The 22,771-nt window shown below is 54.6% G+C and overlaps 2 protein-coding genes across 8 annotated transcripts in view; both read left to right on the top strand.

Moving 5' to 3' along the window:
• Positions 1–8,950, top strand: part of IP6K2 (inositol hexakisphosphate kinase 2) — a 30,440-nt gene extending 21,490 nt beyond the window's left edge. For 4 of the 5 annotated variants that reach the window (XM_043587359.1, XM_043587358.1, XM_043587356.1 and 1 more), the window contains exons 2-6: positions 449–780; positions 2,721–2,943; positions 3,829–4,004; positions 7,545–7,720; positions 8,176–8,950. In XM_043587359.1, the coding sequence (XP_043443294.1) occupies positions 579–780; positions 2,721–2,943; positions 3,829–4,004; positions 7,545–7,720; positions 8,176–8,676 (1,278 nt within the window). In that variant the 5' untranslated portion in view covers positions 449–578 and the 3' untranslated portion in view covers positions 8,677–8,950. The other variant, XM_043587357.1, reaches the window with a different exon arrangement.
• A 479-nt stretch (positions 8,951–9,429) lies between these two features.
• On the top strand, positions 9,430–21,031 carry NCKIPSD (NCK interacting protein with SH3 domain). Of its 3 annotated transcripts, XM_043587353.1 has the most exons (14): positions 9,430–9,636; positions 10,231–10,364; positions 13,495–13,604; positions 13,853–14,057; positions 14,245–14,335; positions 14,541–15,031; positions 16,314–16,484; positions 16,634–16,720; positions 16,809–16,947; positions 17,028–17,108; positions 17,259–17,387; positions 17,482–17,574; positions 17,709–17,881; positions 20,125–21,031. In XM_043587353.1, the coding sequence occupies exons 3-14, from the start codon at positions 13,558–13,560 to the stop codon at positions 20,326–20,328; spliced, it is 1,911 nt and encodes a 636-aa protein (XP_043443288.1). In that variant the 5' UTR covers positions 9,430–9,636; positions 10,231–10,364; positions 13,495–13,557; the 3' UTR covers positions 20,329–21,031. The 3 variants fall into 3 exon arrangements, with proteins under 3 accessions (XP_043443288.1, XP_043443289.1, XP_043443287.1); XM_043587354.1 differs by lacking the exon at positions 9,430–9,636 and having other exon boundaries at positions 10,224–10,364; XM_043587352.1 differs by lacking the exons at positions 9,430–9,636; positions 10,231–10,364 and adding an exon at positions 10,715–10,988.
• The last annotated feature ends 1,740 nt before the right edge of the window (positions 21,032–22,771 follow it).

Below are 22,771 nucleotides of genomic sequence, written 5' to 3'. Positions count from 1 at the left end.
ATGTGTGCAGTCAGTGTATCTTCCTCTCATTTTTGCTGTGGGCCTAAAACTACTCTAAAAAATAAAGTTAAAAATATATATGCATGGAGTTAATCTTATTAGAAAATGGTAAGATTTAATCTGAATTATTAGGCTTGAAATGGGACTTTACCTTATGTGGCTTTGCGTTTTTCCCGCCCATCTAACGCCGCTGTCTTGGTGGGAGGGCACTGGCTGTGTGGGTACACCTGGAGCCAGTCGCTGCCTGTCGGCATCTGGCCCCGCCCCGCGGGAGCTCTGGCTGTTTGTTTCTGCGGGAGAAGGCGGGAGAAGGCGGAGCCGGGGTGGGCGGTGTGGGTGGGGCCCGGCGAGAGCACAGGCTGCTTGTCTTTCCGCTGGAGGAAGGCTAGGGCTCTAAGGCGGTTCCCAGGCCGCTTCCAATGCCAGTGTCTCTCTTTGCTTCCGGCAGAGCGTCCTGGCCCGCGCGACTGAGGAGTCAAAGCGAGACAGACGGACGCACGGACAGACGACGGACGGAGGACTCGCTGGCCGCTGGACCCCGCCGCCTCCCCCTTCTTCCTGCCGCCTGCGTCTGGAGGATGAGCCCAGCCTTCAGGGCCATGGACGTGGAGCCCCGCACCAAGGGCGTCCTGCTGGAGCCCTTTGTCCACCAGGTCGGGGGGCACTCATGCGTGCTCCGCTTCAATGAGACGACCCTATGCAAGCCCCTGGTTCCGAGGGAGCACCAGTTCTACGAGACCCTCCCAGCTGAGATGCGCAAATTCACTCCCCAGTACAAAGGTGAGCCCCCGCTGCCATAGGGGTCTCCGCTGGCCAGGAGATGCAAGGCAGCACTTCGCAGCCGGGGAAGGCGCGGGCAGCTATCCCGGGAGCCCTCCCCTCCTTCCTCCCCACTCTGTGTTTTCCCTTCTCCTCTTGGCCCTCAGCCCAGCACCTCACACCCTCAGTTTGCAAGCCCTGGTAAGATTGCTTAATTCTGTTTTGTTTTGTGGATTTGTTTTGAGTTTATTTTTGGTGGAAGTGTAGTTGTGTTTTATGTTCAGGTATCTCTTGATCACAGTACCCCATAGGAGTCCCCCCACCCCCGCCCATGGGAGACAGCGGGGGAAGACTTTGGGAGGATTTTTCCCAGAATGCTTGCCGCCTGCTTTTTGTCCTCCAGGAAACCAGAAGCCCTGGTGATTAGGTAGGCTGGGAGCAGGGTTGAGTCAGATGGAATGCAGGAGTGGGAGGCCTGTGCTGATTAGCTGAAACCCTTTGCTATTACGGAATGTCCCTGAAATTGCAATGTTATGGCAACTCTTTGATTCACATATGGTGACTCTCTCTTTCTTTTTATAATGCATTTTTGGGGGGACAGCATTAGCCATCATCATGGTGTGGACTTTCCTGGGAATGGGGGATATTTTGTAAATCAAAGAACCCATTAAGGAAATTAAATTTACATTGCCTGGTTGTACAAAAGACTCTTGAACAACTTAGGTTCTTCTGGGACTGTTGAAACATGCTCTTTGAAGACAGAATGTACTGGGCGCCTCTCTGTACTCTGTGAATATGCATGTGTGTTGTGGTTGGGGGTGGGGGAGTTGAAGGCCCTCACTTGGTCCTTCTCTGTTGTTTTTTCCAGGACAAAGCCAAAGGCCCCTTGTTAGCTGGCCACCCTTGTCCCCCCTTTCCCCCTGGTTGTTTCCCCGTGGCCACAGGGAAGCGTGGTCCCCTGAATTCCCTACCCAGGCTCCTCTGCTCCTCTGCGCCCAAAGACAGGGACCACCTCAGAAGTGTCATCTCTCTCTGAGCACGCATTCCCCTGCAGCAAGCGAGCAAGCGGGCGGGCAGCAAGGACTGAGCAAATTGAGTGATCCCAGGCCAGAGAGGCTTGGGAGGAAAGGTGTTCAGCCAGTCGGTTGTAAGGCGCTCGTCGGCACCTGCTGAAACGCTCCCACCTGACAGCCCCCTCCTCAAAGACTGTCTAATTACACATGGCAGGTTCTAGAGACTCAAGGGGGAGAGCTGCTTTCAAGGCCACCATGCGTCTGTGCTCCCGGCCCAACCTTATTTATTTGCCTTGTGTTCATTTTGTTCTTTTGTGACTGCAAAGACCAATAAAGTAATATGTTTGAGGACAAAAGGCTTGGGGTGCCCACCCGTGTGGGGGTGCTGCAAGAAACCTTTGCTAGGGTGTCTGTTGTGCTGTGTGGTTTGTTTTGTTTGCTCCTTTATTATTTTGTTTTGCTTGCCCAGTCTTCCCTTACCCTTGGACCCTTCTTACCCTTCAGGGCAAACCTTTGTTCCCAGTGTTCAGGCTCTGCTTTAAAGCAAGTCTCAGGCCGCCGGAGTTTCTGTTTAGGGCATCAAAAATTCCCGTAAGATATAAAGAGCAAATGTTTTTACGTCTCTTTTAGGATTAGAAGAATTACATAAAATTTAATAAACATTTTCAATAATGGAAAAATGTGTCTTGTAATTCTTTGGCTCTTGCCTTGTTGAGTGCATCAGAGAGGAAGACTCTCGGCCATGTTTGCTCCCTAATCGCTTGTCTTGTATGGTGTCATCTTTTCTAGCTGTTTTGATATTTGTTAGGTTTGCAGATGAGTTTGGGGCCTCTGGCAACATAGAGACTAAGGAACAGGGTAAGAAAAAAACAAATGTTACAATCATGTTATTTATAACACATCATCTTTGGAATTAAAAGTTCTTTCTGCTCCTCACCCCTCTTCCAGGTGTGGTATCAGTTCGCTTTGAAGAAGATGAAGACAGGAACTTGTGTTTAATAGCATATCCATTAAAAGGGGACCACGGAATTGTGGACAGTGTAGACAATTCAGACTGTGAACCAAAAAGTAAGCTTCTGAGGTGGACAAACAAAAAACATCACGTCCTAGAGACAGAAAAGAGCCCCAAGGACTGGGTGAGACAGCACCGGAAAGAGGAGAAGATGAAAAGGTGGGTATAAACTGAGAGGGGAACCCTGGACTCTATGGGAGGGGAGGTGTCATGGGATCTTAGTTATAGTCCGGTCGTCTGGAGCTAGAGACTCAAACGATGGTGCCTTGTCACTCAGTGGCCAGTTCCCACGTGGCAGCTTCTTTGTAATGATTCTGGGTTAGGTCATGCCATTTTGGGTAAACAGCTACAGTGGCAGCTGTAAAAGAGTTAGTCACTCATTGCTCCTGCAGCTGCCCTGTGCCAGGCCCTGTGCTACATCCTGGGGATGTCGCAGTGGCCAAGGTAGGAACTGTCCCATCACCTCAAGTTGCTCATTGATGGTGGGAGACAAAATGGTCAGTTGGGCATCCCCGGAATGTAGGATCCACTGACACAGAGCCTTCCAAGAGCCGGTTCTTGGCAGAACTGGTAAAAATATAAATAATATATAAAAATTGAGAAGTGTTTATAATGTGGCTAAGTAGGTTGGCTTATTCCCATGGGATTTCAGTTCAGCTTTTCCCAGTCTCCAGCATTTGGAATCAGGGAACTTGGATGTAGCAGAAGCCAGGGGACAGTACTGCCTAGAAAAAAAGGGCAGTGAAGGCTGCTGGGGGGGGGGGGGGGTGTGCAGTGGTGGAGGCAGAGGCTGTTCTTGCATCTTAGGTTCTCTTTCTATAGAAAAAACAGTGATCTGGCCCTTTAATTTTTTCAAAGTCAATTTTCTTGAGGTATAATCCACTTAGAATAAAATGTATCCATTTGAAGTGTTAAATGTGTACACTAAAACCACCACCACATCAAGATCTCAAACTTCCCATCACTCCAAAAGTTTCTTCATGCCTCTTTGGCCCTGAATTCTGATAAGATGTTGTGATTTATTGGCTCCTTGTCTCTTTACAGCCATAAGTTAGAAGAAGAATTTGAGTGGCTAAAGAAATCTGAAGTCTTGTACTACAGCGTAGAGAAAAAGGGGAATGTCAGTTCCCAGCTTAAACACTATAACCCCTGGAGCATGAAGTGTCACCAGCAACAGTTACAGAGAATGAAGGAGAATGCAAAACATCGGAACCAATACAGTATCCTTTGCTCACAGGGTATCTTTGCCTTGGGGATAGGGGAGGGTAGGTGAGATCCTAGGAGCTCAGAGAGGTTGGGTTTATTTTCTAGTCATGGTTGTGCCAGGGCACCCTTTGTGGTAACCATAGGCAAATACCACTCCCTCAGGAACAAGGGCTGGTCTGGGAATACAGGTGGTGGGGAGGCGGTTGAGGGCCACCTCATGGAGGGACCAACCTGCATCAGGGAGGCTTTAGCCTAGAGTGCAAGGGGCTGGTTTGTGTTTTCAGACTCCTACAGAAGTCCCCAGATAGTGCTTCCTGCCAAGAATGGGAGTGGCAGGTGGGTGCTTACCTTTCAATCCTGGTTCACCAGACTGGCACATGAATAAAGCATGGGGCTTCCCCCCCACCCCCCAGCTTTTTTTTTTTTTTTTACTTAGTGATTTCTTTTTAATTTAATTAATTTATTAAGTTTTTAAAGTTTATTTATTTTGAGAGTGAGTGTATGTGCATGCATGAGCAGGGAAGGGGCAAAGAGAGTTCCCAAGCAGGCTCTGTGCTGTTAGCACAGGACTCTATTCCAGGAACCGTGAGATCATGACCTGAGCTGAAACACAGGTGCCCCTTCTTTCTTTTTTTAATCTTGAGGGGGTAGTTCCTCAGAATTGAGTATGTTTTATTTTATTTTTTTTAACTTTTTACTAGGGAAAATTTTACACATATTAAACATAGAATAATACTTTGAACTTACAAGTACCAGTCACCCAGTTTCGGTGATTAACCTACTTATGTCAGTCTTGGGCCGTGACTGTCTCTTATACCCAGCATCCCCCAGCCGAGCTGTTTCTTTCTCCCTTTCCCTTTTTCCCTTTCCCCCTTTCTCCCTTTCCCTTTCTCTTTTCCTTTCTCCCTTTCCCTTTCTTCCTCTCCTCTCCTGTCGTCTCCCCTCCCCTCTTTTCCTTTCTTCCAGAGGGAGGGAAGGAAGGAAGAGAAAATCCTAAGCAGGCCCCCGTGCTGTAAGCATGGAGCCCAGTGTGGGTTTTGAACCCATGAACCATGAGATCATGACCTGAGCTGAAACTAAGAGTCAAATACTCAACTGACTAGCCACCCAGGTGCCCCCAACCGAGCTCTTTCTGAAGTGTCTCCTGTGTCATTGCATCCATACACATCTCATCATGCATCTTTAAGAGATAGGGGGTTTCTTTTAATTAAGTTAGAAAACGAGAACAAGTGGGGAAGGGGCAGAGAGAGAGGGAGAGAGAGGATCCCAAGCGGGCTCTACACTGTCAGCTCAGAGTCCGATGCGAGCTCAAACTCAAGAACTATGAGATGATGACCTGAACCAAGATCAGGGGTTGGACGCTTAACTGACTGAGCCACCCAGGCGCCCCAAGACAAGGGTATTTTTAAGATGTGAGCTCCTTAAAACTGGACAGTAGTGCCTTATTGTCAAGAATCTAGTTTGTGTCCACATTTTCCTAATTGTCTCATAAATATGTTTTTACTGACGGTTGGTTTGAATGGAGAGCCAAGTGAAGTCCATACATTTTTGGTTGAAATGTTTAAGTCTTTTTAAATACCCTTTTTATTTTTTCATCTTGGAAATTTCTTGTCAAAGAAACTAGGTCTTCTAAACTTTCCCACCATCTGAATTTTACTGATTACATCCCTGTGGTCTTTTACATGTTACTCTTTTCTCTTTGTTTCCATTAGGTTTTGATAATTTGATCTAGAGGCTTGGTCAGATTTAGGTTCAGTTTTGGGGTAGGTGGGAGCTAGGATCCCTTGGAAATGGTAGTGGCCATCAGGAAGTGCAGTATTTGTCTGTCTTGCCTGTGTTGCTATTGCCTTAGATCCATTTTTTCATTAGGCACTTTTCTAATTTTGTCATTCCTTCTTAGCTGGAATCTGTAAAGATAAACTTTTTCTCATCAATTATATGCTTATACTGAGGTATAGTTTATATAGGAAAGGTAGATTATTTATTGATTATTTGGAATAATGGGTGGGTTTTTTAACATCCATTCAAAATGCCAGTGGGTTTTTCAGCATTATTATGAACCTGTGAATTTAGACATATTTGATGCGGTTTTAGTCCATTGCAGTTTTATCTTTACTGATGCACAGATTCTTCCATGTTTTGTTTTGCCTTTTAAAATAGGCTCTTGAGAAGCACCTGGGTGGCTCAGTTGGTAAGCGTCCAACTTCAGCTCAGGTCATGATCTCATGGCTGGAGAGTTCAACCCCCGCGTCAGGCTCTGTGCTGACAGCTCAGAGCCTGGAGCCTGCTTTGGATTCTGTGTCTCCCTCTCTCTCTGCCCCTCCCCTACTCATGCTCTGTCTCTCTCTGTCTTTCAAAAATAAATAAACATTAAAAAAAATTTTTTTTCGTACTTTAAAATAGGCTCTCGAGTCCTTCTGACACAATCATAGTAGTCTGTGACAACTCTCTTACTTTCTGGTATGAAAAGATGGCCCAGGGTCATGTATATTTCCTACTCTGGATGTGAGTTCAGTCATTCCTCTGAGGCAGGAGTTACAAACCTGCTCAGTAGAGAGCCAGATAGTAAATGTTTCTGGCTTCACAGGCTGAAGCTGCCACACCTCTGCCACTGTAGCTTGAAAGTAGTCATAGATAATCATGTAAATGAATGAGCATGACTATACCCCAATGAAACTGTTTATGATCACCAAGATTTGCATATCATTTAATTTTCCATGTGTCATGAAGTATTATGCATATTTTTTGACAACTTAAAATTTTAAGAACGATTTCTAGTTCATAGGCTGTACAACAAGTAGCCATAGTTCACCAATCCCTGCCCTAGGAAAACTGGTCTGGACACTAAGGGTGCTCACACAACTATCTGGTCATTGTTTCTAGACCTTTTCAGTGCCACACAGCTGGGAAATACACTTTTATTTTATTTAAAAAAAAGTTTTTTTAATGTTTATTCACCCTTGAGAGAGAGACAATGCAAGTGGGTTAGGGGCAGAGAGAGAGGGAGACACAGAATCCGAAGCAGGCTCCAGGCTCTGAGCTGTCAGCACAGAGCCTGATGCAGGGCTCGAACTCACAAGCTGTGCAATCATGACCTGAACCGAAGTCGGATGCTCAACTGACTGAGCCACCCAGGTGCCCCCGCATTTATTTTAAAGAGAAAATTTTTCATGAGTTTATGCAGATATTTCCAGTTCACATAGAAGGTTATGGGATTTATTTATTTGATGTTCTGTTTGAAACTTAGGACAGTGTGAAACCCTGTTCCCATACCTTGTTGAGTTGTGGCAGTGCTGTATGTGTGTCACCCAGGCCTATGTTGAGTGCGGGTGCAGGCGGTCCTCATGCCAGTTCCCTGACAAGAATTCAGTTCTTTGATTTTAGCCCTCTAGTCAGCCTTGGGCTCCCTACATGGGGGATAGCAGGACTCATGGGGCCTTCTGTGGACCTGGGCTTTTCTGAGGCACTGTGTGCAGGCATTGTGCCCTGGAGTGCCAAAGCCCCCATGCAGCAGCACCTTTTCTTTAGAGGGAGGATTGTCCTTAACCACTCAGAATTCATCTTACTGGAAAATCTGACTTCCCGCTATGAGGTGCCTTGTGTCCTGGACCTCAAGATGGGTACCCGCCAGCATGGTGATGATGCTTCAGAGGAGAAGGCAGCCAACCAGATCCGCAAGTGCCAGCAGAGCACATCTGCTGTCATCGGTGTCCGTGTGTGTGGCATGCAGGTAAGGGGAGTGCTGGTGCATACCACGGGCTGGCTAGGGCATCCAGTAGCTTCTACTCTCCACCGTGGGCATAGTCCTGCTGTTTTCTCAAGACTTCAGCATGGCTGAGTGAGTCTGTTGCTTTCTGGTTAGAAAAAAAAAGCATGCATGCCTCGGTGAACTGTTTGGGGCTGAGCTGGTTGACTGAGTCCAGAGTCTCTGGACAGGAGTGGGAATGAAGGCAAGATGGTTAGGCCTTCTCCACCAACTGATATGCTAAGCAGGGGTCTGAGGACAGAACCAGGTCAGAGGGCTGCATGCTGAGTGTTGGTAGATCAGAAAGGGTATTGCCTTGTATGACTGGTGTACTTAACAGGTTAAAGGATCTGATCCAGGGGTGTCCTATTGCTGCTGTTCCCCAGGGTCCAGGCTCTGAGACAGCTGTCAGCACCTAACCTGCTGGTCTCTTCCCACAGGTGTACCAGGCAGGGAGTGGGCAGCTTATGTTCATGAACAAGTACCACGGACGAAAGCTGTCAGTGCAGGGCTTCAAGGAGGCACTTTTCCAATTTTTCCACAATGGTCGGTATCTGCGCCGTGAACTCCTGGGCCCTGTGCTTAAGAAGCTGGCTGAGCTCAAAGCCATTTTGGAGCGACAGGAGTCCTACCGCTTCTACTCAAGCTCCCTATTGGTCATCTATGATGGCAAAGAATGGCCTGAGGTGGCCCTGGACTCAGATGCTGAGGACTTGGAGGACCTGTCTGAAGAGTCAGCTGACGAGTCTGCAGGTGCCTATGCCTACAAGCCCATCGGCACCAGCTCAGTGGACGTGCGCATGATCGACTTTGCACACACCACCTGCAGGCTGTATGGCGAGGACAGCGTGGTACATGAGGGCCAGGATGCTGGCTATATCTTCGGGCTCCAGAGCCTCATAGACATTGTCACAGAGATAAGCGAGGAAAGTGGGGAGTGAGTTTGCTGGCTGCACCAGCACCTGAGAGACTCTCTGTGTCCCAGGCACAGCTGTGCTGCGTCGGGGAGGAGGCCAGTATGGCCAGGCGTTGGCCCCTGCAGCCTGGAGCTGATGTGCAGAGGCCTCTGTGAGTCCCAGCCTGAGCCAGCCCCAATCGCGTTCGGAGTCTTTTATTTATTTTAACTATTTCTTCAACATTCCACATTTGATGATGCAGATACCTCTTTCTTCCCTGAGTGTAAATGTTCTAATACAAATCTTTTTGTTAATTGTACACAGTGCTGCTGTCGTTCTTAAGTAGGGGCAGGCAGCCAGACCCCATCCCAGCCCTCAGAATCCTGACACGTTCTGTGTCCTCCACCCTAGCCCAGGAATATTCTCCTTGCCACTGCCCCCACCTCACGGGCCCTGAGGTCACCCAAAGAGGACCTCCACACATATAACCTTAGGTTCCTTTTGGGTCTGTGCTGGCCTAGTGTCCCAGCATCCCCTAAGAACTACGTGACCCTTGATACAGGTCTTTTCCTGTCCTCCATGCAACTTAAGCCAAAGTTGGGCAGCAGGTGTGCCAGACCTTGGATCCATCTCCTGGACCACTGGCAGCAGCTAATTGGCTGGTCATTGTGATGTCAGATGTCCTGGAGCCAAACCAAGGCCTCAGGTAGCTGCTGGGCTCTGGTCTTTTGGTGATGGTGGGCTCCATGGTAGAAGGTCCCAGCAGGATGAGGGGGTGGGGGTCCCAGTGAGAAAGGGTGTTCCAGGCAGGGGGGTCCTCTTAACCAAACCTCTTGTCACCACTGCAACCCACAACTATGCCAATCTCCTGTCCTAAGCAGCTGTAGCCAGGGCGGCCCCGAAGAGAGCTACTTCTGTGCTAGGAGGGTTACTGGGAGGTGTGGCAGGAGGTCTTGAACTGCAGAACCAGACACCAGGGAGAAGGGCAGACCCAGTGCCAAGAAGGTAGGGTCTTGATGTCCAGTTCTATCAGCCCCACACTCCTTTCTGAGGCCCACTGTGCCTCTGTGTACTATGTCCCCAAATGCCAACTGCATGTACTGGCCTGGCTGTGCCCATACCCGCTACACCCTGGGCCCAGGCTTCTGGTGGGAAATGTGGCTGGACAGGAATGGGAGGCCCCCAGGACCCTTAGGGCCTCTCCCCTGGGTCCCTCCCTCCCTCAGGACATCAAGGACCAGTTCAGGCTAATTGGAGGTGTGCAGGGTCAAACCAGCTCTTAAAGCTACCTAGCACCCCCCTCCCCACCCTTACCAGCTCTTCTATTTGCTCAGAAGGGAGCATCAGACATAAGATGGTTTGGAGTTGTAAGTCCTATAAACACAATAGAGCAATATGACAGCGACTGGGAGAGTAATGACCTTATGCTGTGAGGGAGGGAATTAGGTCCCAGGCAGAGGAAACCCTATGGAAAGACCCACATTAGAGGGGCAGAGAGAAGCTATTGAAGGGGGGGGGGGGGGCATGGGGGGGCGTGGGGGTGGGGGTGGGCATGCAGGACGTGAGAAATTGGGACTGGTTTCGGTGTGGCTGGAGTAGGGACTCCTCAGAGAGGGGTCATGAGGCCTGGGACACCAAGGAGACGGACCCCCCACAGGCGCCTCCAAGTGTCGAATCAGCGAGATCTAACAATGGGACTACGCTCGCGGAGTCGCCGTCCCTACTGTTAGTAGGTCAGGACCCACTCCCCCGGGATGGCAGGGACGCATGCGACTAGAGCGTAGGACACAGGCTCTGCCAAAGGAGGAAGGACGGCCGCACACCGGGTTTGAGTGGAGGGCCAGGACGGAGACTCTGGGGTGGGGCGCCTGGGAGGGTGCGGAGCCAGTGGTCGGGGGTAGGGGTGTGTGGTCTAGGAGTCGGAGGTACCGGGACCGGACTGGAGGCCGACTGGAGGTGGACTCGAGCAGCACCGGGTCGCGCCGCTTGGAGCCGCCAGGGGGCGCCGCGATCCGCGCGGGGGCTGCCCCCCTCCCGAGGCGGGGCTGCGGCTGGCGGGCGGGCGGGCGCGCGCACGCGTCGTGTGTCACGGGGCGGGGCGGGGCGATCGCGGTTCTCCGGGCCTGCCGTCCTGGTTCCGCAGCCCCCGCCACCTCCACTGCCCCGGCGCGGCCCGGCCCGGCCCCATGTATCGCGCGCTCTACGCGTTCCGCTCGGCGGAGCCCAACGCGCTGGCGTTCGCCGCGGGCGAGACCTTCCTGGTGCTGGAGCGCAGCAGCGCGCACTGGTGGCTGGCGGCGCGGGCGCGCAGTGGCGAGACGGGCTACGTGCCGCCCGCCTACCTGCGCCGCCTGCAGGTGAGTGTGCCCCTCCCCAGCCCGGCCTCACCGGTCCTTAGACTGGGCCCCGTCGCAGGCTCTCGGGACCGACCCCGGAGCCCCAGGCCCGCCAAAACTTCCCGCAGATAGGGAGTTTGAGCACCTGACCCTGAGACCCCAGACCCACGAGAACTGGGACCCCAGGAGCCCGCACTCCCAGAAAAGGCCAAGCCCTTGACAGCCAACTCTGAGGACTCCGGACCTGCAAGCCTAACTCTGGGACTGAGACTCCTTGGATCCCAGACCTATTGAGACTCATTATCTGAACCCCCATCTAAGTAGAATGCAAGACTCAGTCCTGAGAATCCAGTACCACTGAATTCTGACCAGTTCCTCAGATCCCTGAGACCCCAGATTTGTAATTGGCCCTTTCACTGGATCCCCTGGATCCTACCCTCAGACCCCCAACTGGAGCCACTGCCTCCACCACTAAGACCCCAGACCACCCTGGACACCACCTGTTTCCCCACCATCCTCCATCCTCACTTCCCCACTGAGGCCCTGGAGCCTAGATGATACTCGTATCTCCTAGATGACCCACTAAGGGTGGGACCTGAGTGTCTTTCACCCTCCTGTACTCAGCCATCCCTAAGCTCTTCTTCAGACTGACCCCAACCCTCTTGGAACCAAAGATCTCAGCCCTTGCTGACACTCCCTGGCACTACTCTCCCCACCCCCACCCCTCCATTACAAGCCATGTTCAGGCCCTGACTTAACAGACTAATTTTCTCTGAAAGTGAAAAGCTCCATCCCTCTGTGTCCCCAGCCTGGGGTGGGGGCTGCTCCCATTGTAAGGAAGTGAGATCTCTTCATGGCTTCCCCTGGTCTGACTATGACCCTATTTCCTTCCAGTGGAGGCTGCGTCTCCAGTTCCTGTTTCCCCAAGAATAGTCCTGCTGTGGGGGCTGGGGTGCAATGTCTCTAGCTGGTCTATTCTGACCTCAGGGGAAAGGAGGGCCTGGAGCCTCCAGGCCTGGCCTGTGCCAGACACCCCCGCCCCATCCTAGTCCTTATCCTTTTGGAAACATCCTGTCCCAGCCTGGTTCAGGACAGAAATAACAGGATAAATTTGGAGATGTCATCTGGTCTTGCCAGAGGGGATGGGCCCTGGACCCTCAGCTTGTTTCCATCTAGGAGTGCCTGGGGTATGAGTGGGGCCCTGGACACAGAGGCTGCCAGCTCTATCGTGAATGTGTCAGACCCAGCCTCTCTGGGGCTGGGGGCTTGTTGGAGGCCTCGTCTCGAAGAGCCTGTGAGGCTCCTCTCCAGGGCCAGTGGGGCTTGGTGTTTGGGGACGGCAGAGAGGCCACGGTTTCTCTCATAGTTTCTTTCTGCATACCTCCCTCTGCCTCAGTCTCCCTAACTCTGTCTGTCATTACGACTCTCTCCCTTTCTCTGTCTCCAGCTTTCAATTTCTTTCTGCATTGTCTCCCTCTGTCTGTCTCGCTCTCTCTCCCTCCCTCCCTCTCTCTCTTTCTATCTCTTCCTTATTTTCTATGTGTATGTATTTCTTTTTCTGTTCCCCTTTCTGTCTGCTGTCTCTCTGCATTCTGGCACACCCCATGGTACCTGGAGGGCTTTGCTGACCTCTGCATCCATCTGTCTGTCCCCCTCAGGGAAGCTCCTTAGACCCTCTGTGGAGTGACGTCACCTCAGTTCTGAGACTTCCATGTAGCCTGATGGACCATCGGGGACAGGGAAGGGGTGAAAGTGGCTGGTCCCACAGCTGCCACCCCTTACTCTTCACACCATGCCAGGCAGGCTGGGTAGATTGGACCCCTGAGTTGCTGGGTCTGCAGCACGGAATCTGGGACAGGGGCCAGGCCCCTCTCCCATGTCCGTCCTTTGCCACAAACAGAACTGCCGCTTCCCAGGGCAGGTCTGGAAGATTCCTTGGAACAGCTGAGGGGGATGAGGGCTAGAAGCAGGGGTGGAGAGAGGAGATCCCTTTGGCCCATCCCCAGCTGGTCCCTCAGGCCCATCCCAGGGCCTGCAGAAGGCTCTATGAGGACAGGGCTATTCTGGAGTGTGACCTTGGTTTTGCGAAGGATCAACAAGATCCAGAGTGATTTGTTAAGGGTTCCAGACACTAGAGGCTCCCTGCTTGGCATTTCAGCCTGGGCTCTGAGCCAAACCTGGGGAGAGACTAGGTGTGTACTGCTGGCCTCAAGCTGGGGGTCCCTGGGCTGTTTTTGCTCTGGACCCCTGATTTTCAGAGACAGCTGAGAGCCTCACTGTGGGGTCTGAGTGGGGCCGCAGGATGTAAAGCAGCGGCATGAGGCCACCCCATGCCCCAGCTCCCTGAGTGACACCGTTTGAGAACCTTATTTGATATTCTGGTTCAACTTCTGTGTTCATGTCTACCATTCCAGCCTTTAGCTATAATGGTCCTCTGTCTGCCCCGGTTGCATCCCGGGCTGGGTCTGGGCTCAGTACCCTCACTTGGCCCCCAGGTCTAACTGCCCATCCTTGCCCTCCCCCCCAGGGCCTGGAGCAAGATGTCCTCCAAGCCATTGACCGGGCCATTGAGGCTGTGCACAATGCAGCCATGCGGGATGGTGGCAAGTACAGCCTGGAGCAGCGTGGAGTCCTTCAGTGAGTGTGGGTGAGGGGAAGAGGGCACCGCCTCCACCCCATTACCCTAATGAGCACAGTTGGGTAGGGGTCCTTCAGTGGATACTGGGGTTGTGTGTAAGGCAGACCTGGGGTAATGCAGAGTAGGGTGGGGCATGAGGGAGGTGGCAGGAGCCCGAGCTTTGGGGGGCCCAGGACCCATGGGGAGCATGTACGGACTTTGGGAGTTTAAGGTAACTCGCCCAGTAAGCTCCTTGTCCCTCCATCAGGAAGCTGATCCACCACCGGAAAGAGACTCTGTCCCGCAGAGGCCCCTCAGCCTCCAGCCCTGCAGCTATGACCCCATCCACCAGTGACCACCATCTGGACGCTGCTGCTGCCAGGCAGCCCAATGGGACGTGTCGAGCTGGGTTTGAGCGGCAGCACAGCCTCCCTAGTTCCGAGTATCTCGGGGCGGACGGAGGCCTCTACCAGGTATGTGGGGAGGACATCCTGGCCGAGGGAGGTGGGTGGAGCTTAGGCTTGGTCCAGAGGTTCCAAGGGTCCAGTCGGGTCAGTGATGCAGAGCCGTAGCCTGCCTGTGCCAAGAGCTCAGGGCCTTAGCCAGGCCGGTACCCCAGATGGCAGCTTGTCCTCCCAGATCCCGCTTCTGTCCTCTCAGATCCCACCACAGCCTCGCCGAGCAGCACCCGCCATGCCACCTCCACCTGTGAAGCGCCGAGACCGTGAGGCCCTGGTGGCCTCAGGCAGTGGTGAGAGGCGGGATTGGGGCAATTGGGGAAGTACCCTGTGGTGGAATGATTGCTTTGCCTGTGTCAGAAAGTTGGGGGCTCTGGGCTTGGAGGGGTGGGTCTAGCAGAGAAACCAGGCCCTGTGTTGGGAGGGCGGGGCTCAGGGCCTGGAGGGGCCTCAGGGCCAGGGGGCTGTCCCAGCACAGCATCCGCTCTCTGCCCACAGGCGGCCGCAACACCACGCCCTCCGGGGGCAGTTCTGTGTCCAGCGGCTCCTCAGTCAGCAGCACCTCCCTTGACACGCTCTGTACCGGCTCTAGCTCATCTGAGCTGGGCCCCAGCTGCTCACCCACGCCCCCACCTGTGCCCCGCCGAGGCACTCACACCACTGTGTCCCAAGCTCAGCCCCCTCCCTCCAAGGTGCCAGCCCCTGAGCCCCCTACAGAGGAGGTGGCAGTTGATACAACCTCAGCCCCTGATGAGCTGGAGGCCCTGGGTGCGCTGAACCTGGGGACTACAGAGGAGAAGGTGGTGGCCGAGACTGCTGTGCCCAAGACCATCGGGGCAGAGCTGATGGAGCTCGTGCGGAGAAACACCGGCCTGAGCCACGAGCTATGCCGTGTGGCTATTGGCGTCGTGGTGGGTCACATCCAGGCCTCTGTGCCGGCCAGCTCGCCTATCATGGAGCAGGTCCTCCTCTCGCTGGTAGAGGGCAAGGTGAGGGTGGGCGGCAGGGCCAGGGGCCTCCCCATCCTCGGGCCGCCCTGCCTCCCCTGCCCCATTCCCACTCTCATGCTTGTGTCCAGCCTTGACTCGACAGGTGTTTATTGAGCTCTAGCCTGGCCTTCATTGTGCTGGGTGCTGGGGACATTTGAGCTGATCCTTGGAGGAGAAAGGGAGGAAGAGCATTCCAGGCCGAGGCTCAGCCTGGACCAAGGCCATGAGGCAGGACCGAGCTTGGCTCACAGGAGGAGGTGGAACAAGGCCAGCATGGCTGTAATACAGGGAGTGAGGGAACAGGTGGTGTGGGAGAGGTGAGACCCGGGGCAGGTGATAGATGAGACCAGATGCAGGTGGGCAAGAGTCATCTCTGGCTGCAGGGGAGGAGTGGACGTAGAGCATGAGAGAAGGCAGTACCTCGCTGGCCTTGGCAGTGGAAAGGAGTGGGTGCTTTGAGAGCTGTGACAGAGGCCTCAGTACTGACTCAGGTGTGAGTCAGGTGTGTGGGCATTGTAGGGTGGGTGGGATCTTTTGCCAGGGTTGGGGCACTGGTCAGGAAGCGGGATTGGAGGGCGACGAGCCATCTCCATCTGGGGACCAGATGGGCCCAAGGTCCCTCCTTAGGGCCCCATGACCTAGCAGCTCTGGTGTGGGGTGGAGGGAGCAGCAGGTCAGTGGACTTGTCTGTGTTGAGTACGGTGGGTGCTGCCAGGCTGGAAGCATTTGGGGGAGACGGGGGAGGTGGGGAGATGACCAGGCCTGGTGCCACTTCATGTGGATTCGGAGGGTAGCATCTCAGTCACACTCAGGCAATGATACAGTCGGTGGCCTTCCTCGAGGAAGATGTTTCTACAGGGCTGGGATGAGCGGCAGGTTGTTGGAAGGCACCCACAGATGTGTCTCAGGCAGAATCTGAGCCCAGCAGGTTATCAAGACTGGGGCCAGTGGACTTGCTTGCAGAGGGGGTGTAGAATTGGGCTGGTGCCCTTGGGAGCTTTGATGTTGAGGTGTGGGCCACAGGAGCAGGGTCCTTAGTGGGAGCTCGAGGTGGGGCAGAGGGGATGAAGGAAGAGAACCAGGGGCTGGTCCCCTCGAAGGTTCTGGGAGGACACTGACTAGGAGCAGCCCTGAGAGATGAGACTGGGAACCCTTTCCCAATGTCGGCCTGGAACTCACACCTGTGACATTCTCAGGGTCTGGGTTGACTTCTAAACCTTGGGGGCTTCCTGGAGATGGTGAGGGACAAGGAATGTGCTGAGCCGTTCCTCTCTCCCCCCAGGACCTGAGCACTGCCCTGCCCTCAGGGCAAGTCTGCCATGACCAGCAGCGGCTGGAGGTGATCTTTGCAGACCTGGCTCGGCGCAAGGACGATGCCCAGCAGCGCAGCTGGGCCCTGTACGAGGATGAAGGGGTCATCCGCTGCTACCTGGAGGAGCTGCTGCATATTCTGGTGCGGGGTGGGGGCCCACGGGTGTCTCCCCCCGACCCTGCACTGTCCCCTCCAGTGCTCAGGAGCCTCCCCTGCGTGTACTCAGCTTGCTTATGTGTGGCCACACGGCTCACACTGACTGATTGTGTCATGCTTCCTCCTCTCCACAGACAGATGCAGACCCCGAAGTTTGCAAGAAAATGTGCAAGAGAAATGAGTTCGAGTCTGTCCTGGCCTTGGTGGCCTACTACCAAATGGTGTGTGCAAGACAGAGGGGCGGGGGCGTGGAGGCACCCGGGTAGAGGTGGGGGTTCCGGGCACTGAGTGCACAGGGTCTCCTGCCAGGAGCACCGGGTGTCCCTGCGGCTGCTGCTCCTCAAGTGCTTTGGCGCCATGTGCAGCCTGGATGCAGCCATCATCTCCACACTCGTGTCGTCTGTGCTGCCTGTGGAGCTGGCACGGGACATGCAGACAGACACGCAGGGTGAGGCGAGGGGGAGCTTCCTGCCGTGTGGGGGGTTCCCACCATCTGTAGGGGCTCTCACCGCCTGCCTTGCCCCCCAGATCACCAGAAACTCTGTTACTCCGCCCTCATCCTGGCCATGGTCTTCTCCATGGGGGAGGCAGTGCCATATGCGCACTATGGTAAGTGAGCAGGTCACCGACCAGCTGACCGCTGGGAGCCCCACTGCACATACCTGACAGGGATCGGGTGTCCCCAGAGCTGACGGAGACCCAGGGGGCTGGGTGGTGTGCACAGACGGGGAGGGCTGACTCCGTGCACCCCCCTCCCAGAGCACCTGGGCACACCCTTTGCCCAGTTCCTGCTGAGCATCGTCGAGGATGGGCTGCCCCTGGACACCACAGAACAGCTGCCCGATCTCTGCATGAACCTGCTTCTGGCTCTCAACTTGCACCTGCCAGGTGGGAATGGGGCCCAGTGGGAGGTGGCCGACCAGCTGGGGGTTCTGGCTGGGTACCTGTGCGCTGATCTACCGACACCCATGTCCTTCCTCAGCCCCTGACCAGAACATCATCATGACCGCCCTGAGCAAACACTCCAACGTCAAGATCTTCTCCGAGAAGCTTCTCTTGCTCCTGAACAGAGGAGGTGAGGGTGCAAGGAATCTGTGTGGCGCTGCTTCGCTGTCCTGGGACTCCATGATCCCCAATAACTCCCTGCAGTGGCTCTGGCCCTCCCACAGTGACAGCCCTGACCCCTCTTCTCTTCCCCCTGCTTCCTAGATGACCCCGTGCGCATCTTCAAACATGAGCCGCAGCCGCCACACTCCATCCTCAAGTTCCTGCAGGACGTGTTCGCCAGCCCCGCCACGGCTGCCATCTTCTACCACACAGACATGATGGCACTCATTGACATCACCGTGCGCCACATCGCGGACCTGTCGCCCGGAGACAAGGTACCTAGAGGTGGCTGCAGTGGGGATGAGAGGTGTGTAGAAACCGAAACAAAATGGACTGGAGACAGGACACTGACGGAGACTGGGGACGGGGCACAGCTGGAGCCCGGCCAGTGTGGAGGCCACTCAGTAAGCCATGGCAGGTGTGCCCAGACCCAGAGGAGCCCCGGTGAGCTGATCTGGGCCAGACTGTCTGGACAGAGCTGGGGTGGGGAGGGCAGCGGGGTCAGGTGGGAGGAGGTGGCATTTACACAAGGCCTCAGAGGCTGCAGCAGGAGCTTCTGATCTCAGAAGAGGAGAAGTGACCTGATGGACACCCCGAACGGAGTGTGGACTGTATGAGCCCAGGGGAGGCGGAGGTCTGTGAGGAAGCAGCCGCAGCTGTCAGGGCAGCCCAGCCGTGGCCTCCTGGGAAGAGGTCAGATTTGTGGGTATGGGAGGTGGGTCCCAGGGCTTACCACTGGACTTGTGTTGAGCAATCAAGTGGATGAAGTGTGATTACTGAGGTGGGGAAACACTCTTTGGGGGGGAAATGGAGTTGCATTTTGACGTGTCAGGTTTGAGAAGATACCTGTTAGACAGCCAGGTACAGAGCACATTCAGGGGCAGTGGAGCCGAGTTGGGACACTGGAGAGACACACTGGAGAGTTGCCTGTGCACCAGTGTGACGGGAAGCCTGTTTCAGGGCCACCACCTAGAGTGTGAGGAGGAGGGGTCAGAGGGCAGCTCGGGCCTCGGCCCAGGGCACAGTGAGGACAAGTAGGGAGGAGCCCAGGAGGAAACCCTGGAGAGAGCAGGAGCCCAAAGCAAGGTTCGGAGGAGGAGGGAAATGAGCCGTCTCCACAGTTAAGAGCCTGAGTAAGACGGAGGCTGCGAATTGGCCACTGGAATTGCCCCCACAGAGTCCCCAGGTGACTGACAAGCAGCGTCCGTGGAGTGGAGGGAAAAAGAATGGAACGTTTAAGAGAGAATTTGAAGTTGGAGGGGAGTGAGGGGGAAATTGGAAGCCGTAAATGGAGACAACCCCTGTAGTTCTTCTGTGAAGGGAGCAGAAAAGAGGGGGTCCGCCTGAGGGAGATGTGGAGTCATCAGGAAGTGTTCTAGAGGTAGGAGATGCTGGTGCAGGTCTCTGGGCCAGAGGGAATAATCCAGCAAGCATCAAGAAATGGCTGACGGGAGAGTGGGCCACCACAGAAGTCAAGTAGATCAGGCAGTGGCGGAGGGCCCAGGGCTGTGGAGGGACACCCCTCACCCTAAAGGGAGCCAAGGCAGCTTATTCTGGCAAAGACAGGTGAGATGTCGGTGCTGCGAGGGGAAGACAAGGGCTTTCTGAAAGATTGCTTGTTTTCTCCATGAAGCACAAGGCCAGCTGTCCAGGCACTTTGGGGTCTGGAAAGCCTAGAAGAGGTGGGCCGTGGTTCTTAAGGGCGTGTGAACATAGCAGAGAAAAGTGGCAGGAGCCAAGGCAGTGCTGCGTGTCCGTCTGAGGCTTGTGGTAGGGAAGGAAGCTGAGGCCTGCACACGGCTCTGTGGCTGTCTAGGGCTTAGACACTGGGCAGTGATTTGCAGGTGCTGTGGTCTGACCAAGCTGGGGGGTTACAGGGTGGTGCTGCCTAGAGAAGGGATTGAGCCCTCTAACCATAGGGAAAGAGGGAAATAAGGGATGGTGAGGGGGGCAGACGGAGGAAAAGCATTGGGATCGTGTCAGTGGATCGGGGGTCTGTGGGGAAAAGGAGCAGCTGGGGCGTCAGACTAGAGGGCGTGTTAGAGCTGGACTCTGGCATGTGTGGAAGGTAGGACGGTGGCCAGGTCCTAGGAGTGGGTTGGGTATGAGGTGTGCCGACAGAGGGGAGAGAGCGGTGTCACAGAAGACAGCTGTGTTACTGGCCTGTGCATTTAGATGGACGGCCGTGCGCTTTAGTCAGAGAAAGAACATGAGAAAGCCTTCAGTTTTGGGAAGATAGAGCTGGCGGTTTCCCCTTGCCGCCTTTCTGAGCCAGGACTCCTGGGGGCTGGCCACGTTCTGGGACGCCTGTGTCTGGAATGGTCCATTCATTCACTTACTCAGCAACTGTTGAAGGCCAGTTCATGTGGCAGGCACATTGTGGGCGCTGGGGATGCAGCCCTGATCTTCGGTGCCGGGAGGTGGTCCGCAGCCCTGGGGTCCACGTGGCAGCCTGTTCCTGTCTGGTGGCAGTGGCAGTGCCTCCCAGGGTCCCTGAGCTCACCTGCTCCTCCCACAGCTTCGTGTAGAGTACCTCTCCCTGATGCACGCTGTCATCCGCACCACACCCTACCTGCAGCACCGCCACCGGCTGCCCGACCTGCAGGCCACACTGCGCCGCATCCTGACTGAAGAGGAAGCCTCGCCCCAGGGCCAGATGGACCGCATGATTGTCCGAGAGATGTGCAAGGAATTCCCGGTGCTGGGCGAGGACCCCAGCTAGCGCCTTCCTCCCCTCCCTTCCCTGCAGCCCCGGTCAGGGTGCAGGGGACGCGGAGGCTTGGCCCTAAGCATGTTTTGCACAGACGGTGTGGGGGAGGTGGTGGTGGAAGGGACCTGAGCAGGGCCCCCACCTGAAGTAGAGCCAGTGCCAGGGGCCAAGTGTGGGATCGGGGACCACGCTCTGGGAGCTATGCTGGGGCAGAGGGCCTGTGTGAGCTAAAGCCCCTCCATCTCCCGGTAGGCTGCCTCTTCAGCATGCCCCCTGCCCCCCCCCTCCCCCCCCCCCCAGCACAAACACACACTCAGAGTCCCGCTGCTGCTCCGGGCTGGGCTAGAGCCGCCATCCCTGTCCTGCCTCGTCTGGGTCCTGGGCCTCAGCAAGCCATGTCTTTGGGGTGAGGGGAGCCACCTTCCGCCAGCTGTTCTTTGCCTTAGCTTTGCAGTGAGTGCTTCTCCTGTGCTCCCCGCTCCCCGTGGGGGTCGCTTTCCCTTGCTCCCACCCCCAGGGGTCTTGGCCAAGCTCCTGCTTTAAAGCAGAATCTTAGAGACAGGCCATCTATTCTGGAGCCTCACAGAATAGGGTGATGGCACTCAGAAAGCCAATGACAGAATATTTTCTCTGTAAAAATGTAGACTGAAAAGCCATGTGTATTTTCCCGTGTGCTGCAGCTCACCTTCGGAAATAAATCACAGGCATCCAGAAACAGGCTCCCCTGTATGATCCTGGGTTGTTGTGGGAGAGGATGGGCAGGGACGCTGGGGCCTCAGGACCTTGTCACTTGCTTGCCCTGATCTCTCCAGTGTAAGGAGGGGGTGGTCCCCGATAGGTCTGTCCATCAAAGTTCCTTGAGCCCTGTTCCAGCTTCTCTCCCTGAGTTCCTGCTTCTGGGCCAAGCCGAGTGCCCCGTGGTCCGTTTGTGGGCGACTGCCCTCCCAGACTTCACTTACATCTTTCTTGGCTTTGAATGCTGACTCTCTCCCCTGTTGAAAGCCTCTCCTTCATAGCTGCTCTCAAATGAAGCAGGCCCCACCCCAGCCTCAGCCTCCCTCCCTGCCTGTCCAGCTCTGTTCCCTTTCTCATTTGTCAGTGGGTCCAACAAGAGCCGCTCATTTTGCAGCCTCAGCAGAGATTTGGCCATTACTGTAGGGCAAGGAGAGTATCTTAACAGCTGTGGGGTTTAGTTGGCACTACTGTTTGAGGAGAATTAGGGACCGTTTGGCAAAAACTTCATTTTCCTTGTGGGCTCCCAAGTTAACAAAGGTTCTCGCCATAAATGGGGGGAGGAGAGTCAGGAACCCACAGACAGACATCAGTCAGAAGTGGTTTTCATCAGTTCCCTTTGGTTTTTGACCCAGGACGATCCTCATAAGACCCTTCCACGTGTCCAGAGTTCCCGATACTGTGACTTCCAGTCATAACTTTTCCTTTTTCATTGGGGGGCTGAAGGCAGAAGGCTGTTCTGTTATTTTCTCAACAGGACTGTCTAATCCAGCAAGAAGCACAGAGAGGTCAGGGCTAGGGGTGGGGTCCCCTGAAAACAGGTCCTCAGGAAGCTGAGGCAGGAATATTTGACAGGGAACTAAGCACTGATGAGAACTGATGAGGGAACTAAGCACTCATGGCTGATGAGATGTCCTTCCTTAACTGCTGACTCGGGTTAAACGCACAGGCTCCCCTGCTGGACCTGAAGAGAGGCTGACAAAATGCCCCCCAGTAAAGCTGTGTGGCACAGCCTGGTCGCTCTTCATCCCAGAGCCATTCTGCCTTTCCCTTCACATCCAGAGTCAGCGACACTGACTTCCGGCCATGACTTCTTCCTCACTGGAGTGCTGAGAGAACCATGATTCTCCTCCTGAGATAGTGTAATTGAGTGAAAAGCACAGGTCCTGTGACAGCCCCCATGCCTTGCTCTGTTCCCTGCTTTGCGCACACACAGACACTGGAAGGGCAGGGCTGTGCTGTGCCATCTGTCCCCGTGCTGGCACCTATGATGAGCAAAGTAGGGCCCCATGGCATGAGGATCAGAAGGCCCTGCCGGTTTCTGTATGATTGTCCAAGAGGCCCTGGCACGTGTTTGTAAGGGATGCGAGAGCCCCAGGTGACAAAGTTACATACTGGCCTCTGGCAGCAAACAGATGCTGTGAGAGGGTGCAGACCTCCAGGACCCACTCAGCAGATACCCCGATGGTGCTCTCACAACACAACATTAGAACCACAGAGGGAAATATGATTAGCCAGAGAGTTCCTCAGTGAGGAAACTCTTTGAGAAAACACCCCTTTGGCTGCTTGGAAGGATGGTAAATGTGGGATATGGTGAGCAAAAGAAAGGGCAGAGGGAGACAACTAAGCCACTCGGGTGGGTGTTTGGGTGGGGCTGAGGGAAAAAACTCAAGAAATTTTGAGGGGCAATGAGGGCTGGGGGGTTGGGCTGCCCTCTGGTGTA

This window comes from Prionailurus bengalensis, chromosome A2 (genome assembly GCF_016509475.1).
Source record: "Prionailurus bengalensis isolate Pbe53 chromosome A2, Fcat_Pben_1.1_paternal_pri, whole genome shotgun sequence".
In the NCBI taxonomy this organism is placed as follows: Eukaryota; Metazoa; Chordata; class Mammalia; order Carnivora; family Felidae; genus Prionailurus; species Prionailurus bengalensis.
Note: the sequence above shows the minus strand (reverse complement) of the source record. Positions and strands in the feature narration are given on the sequence as shown.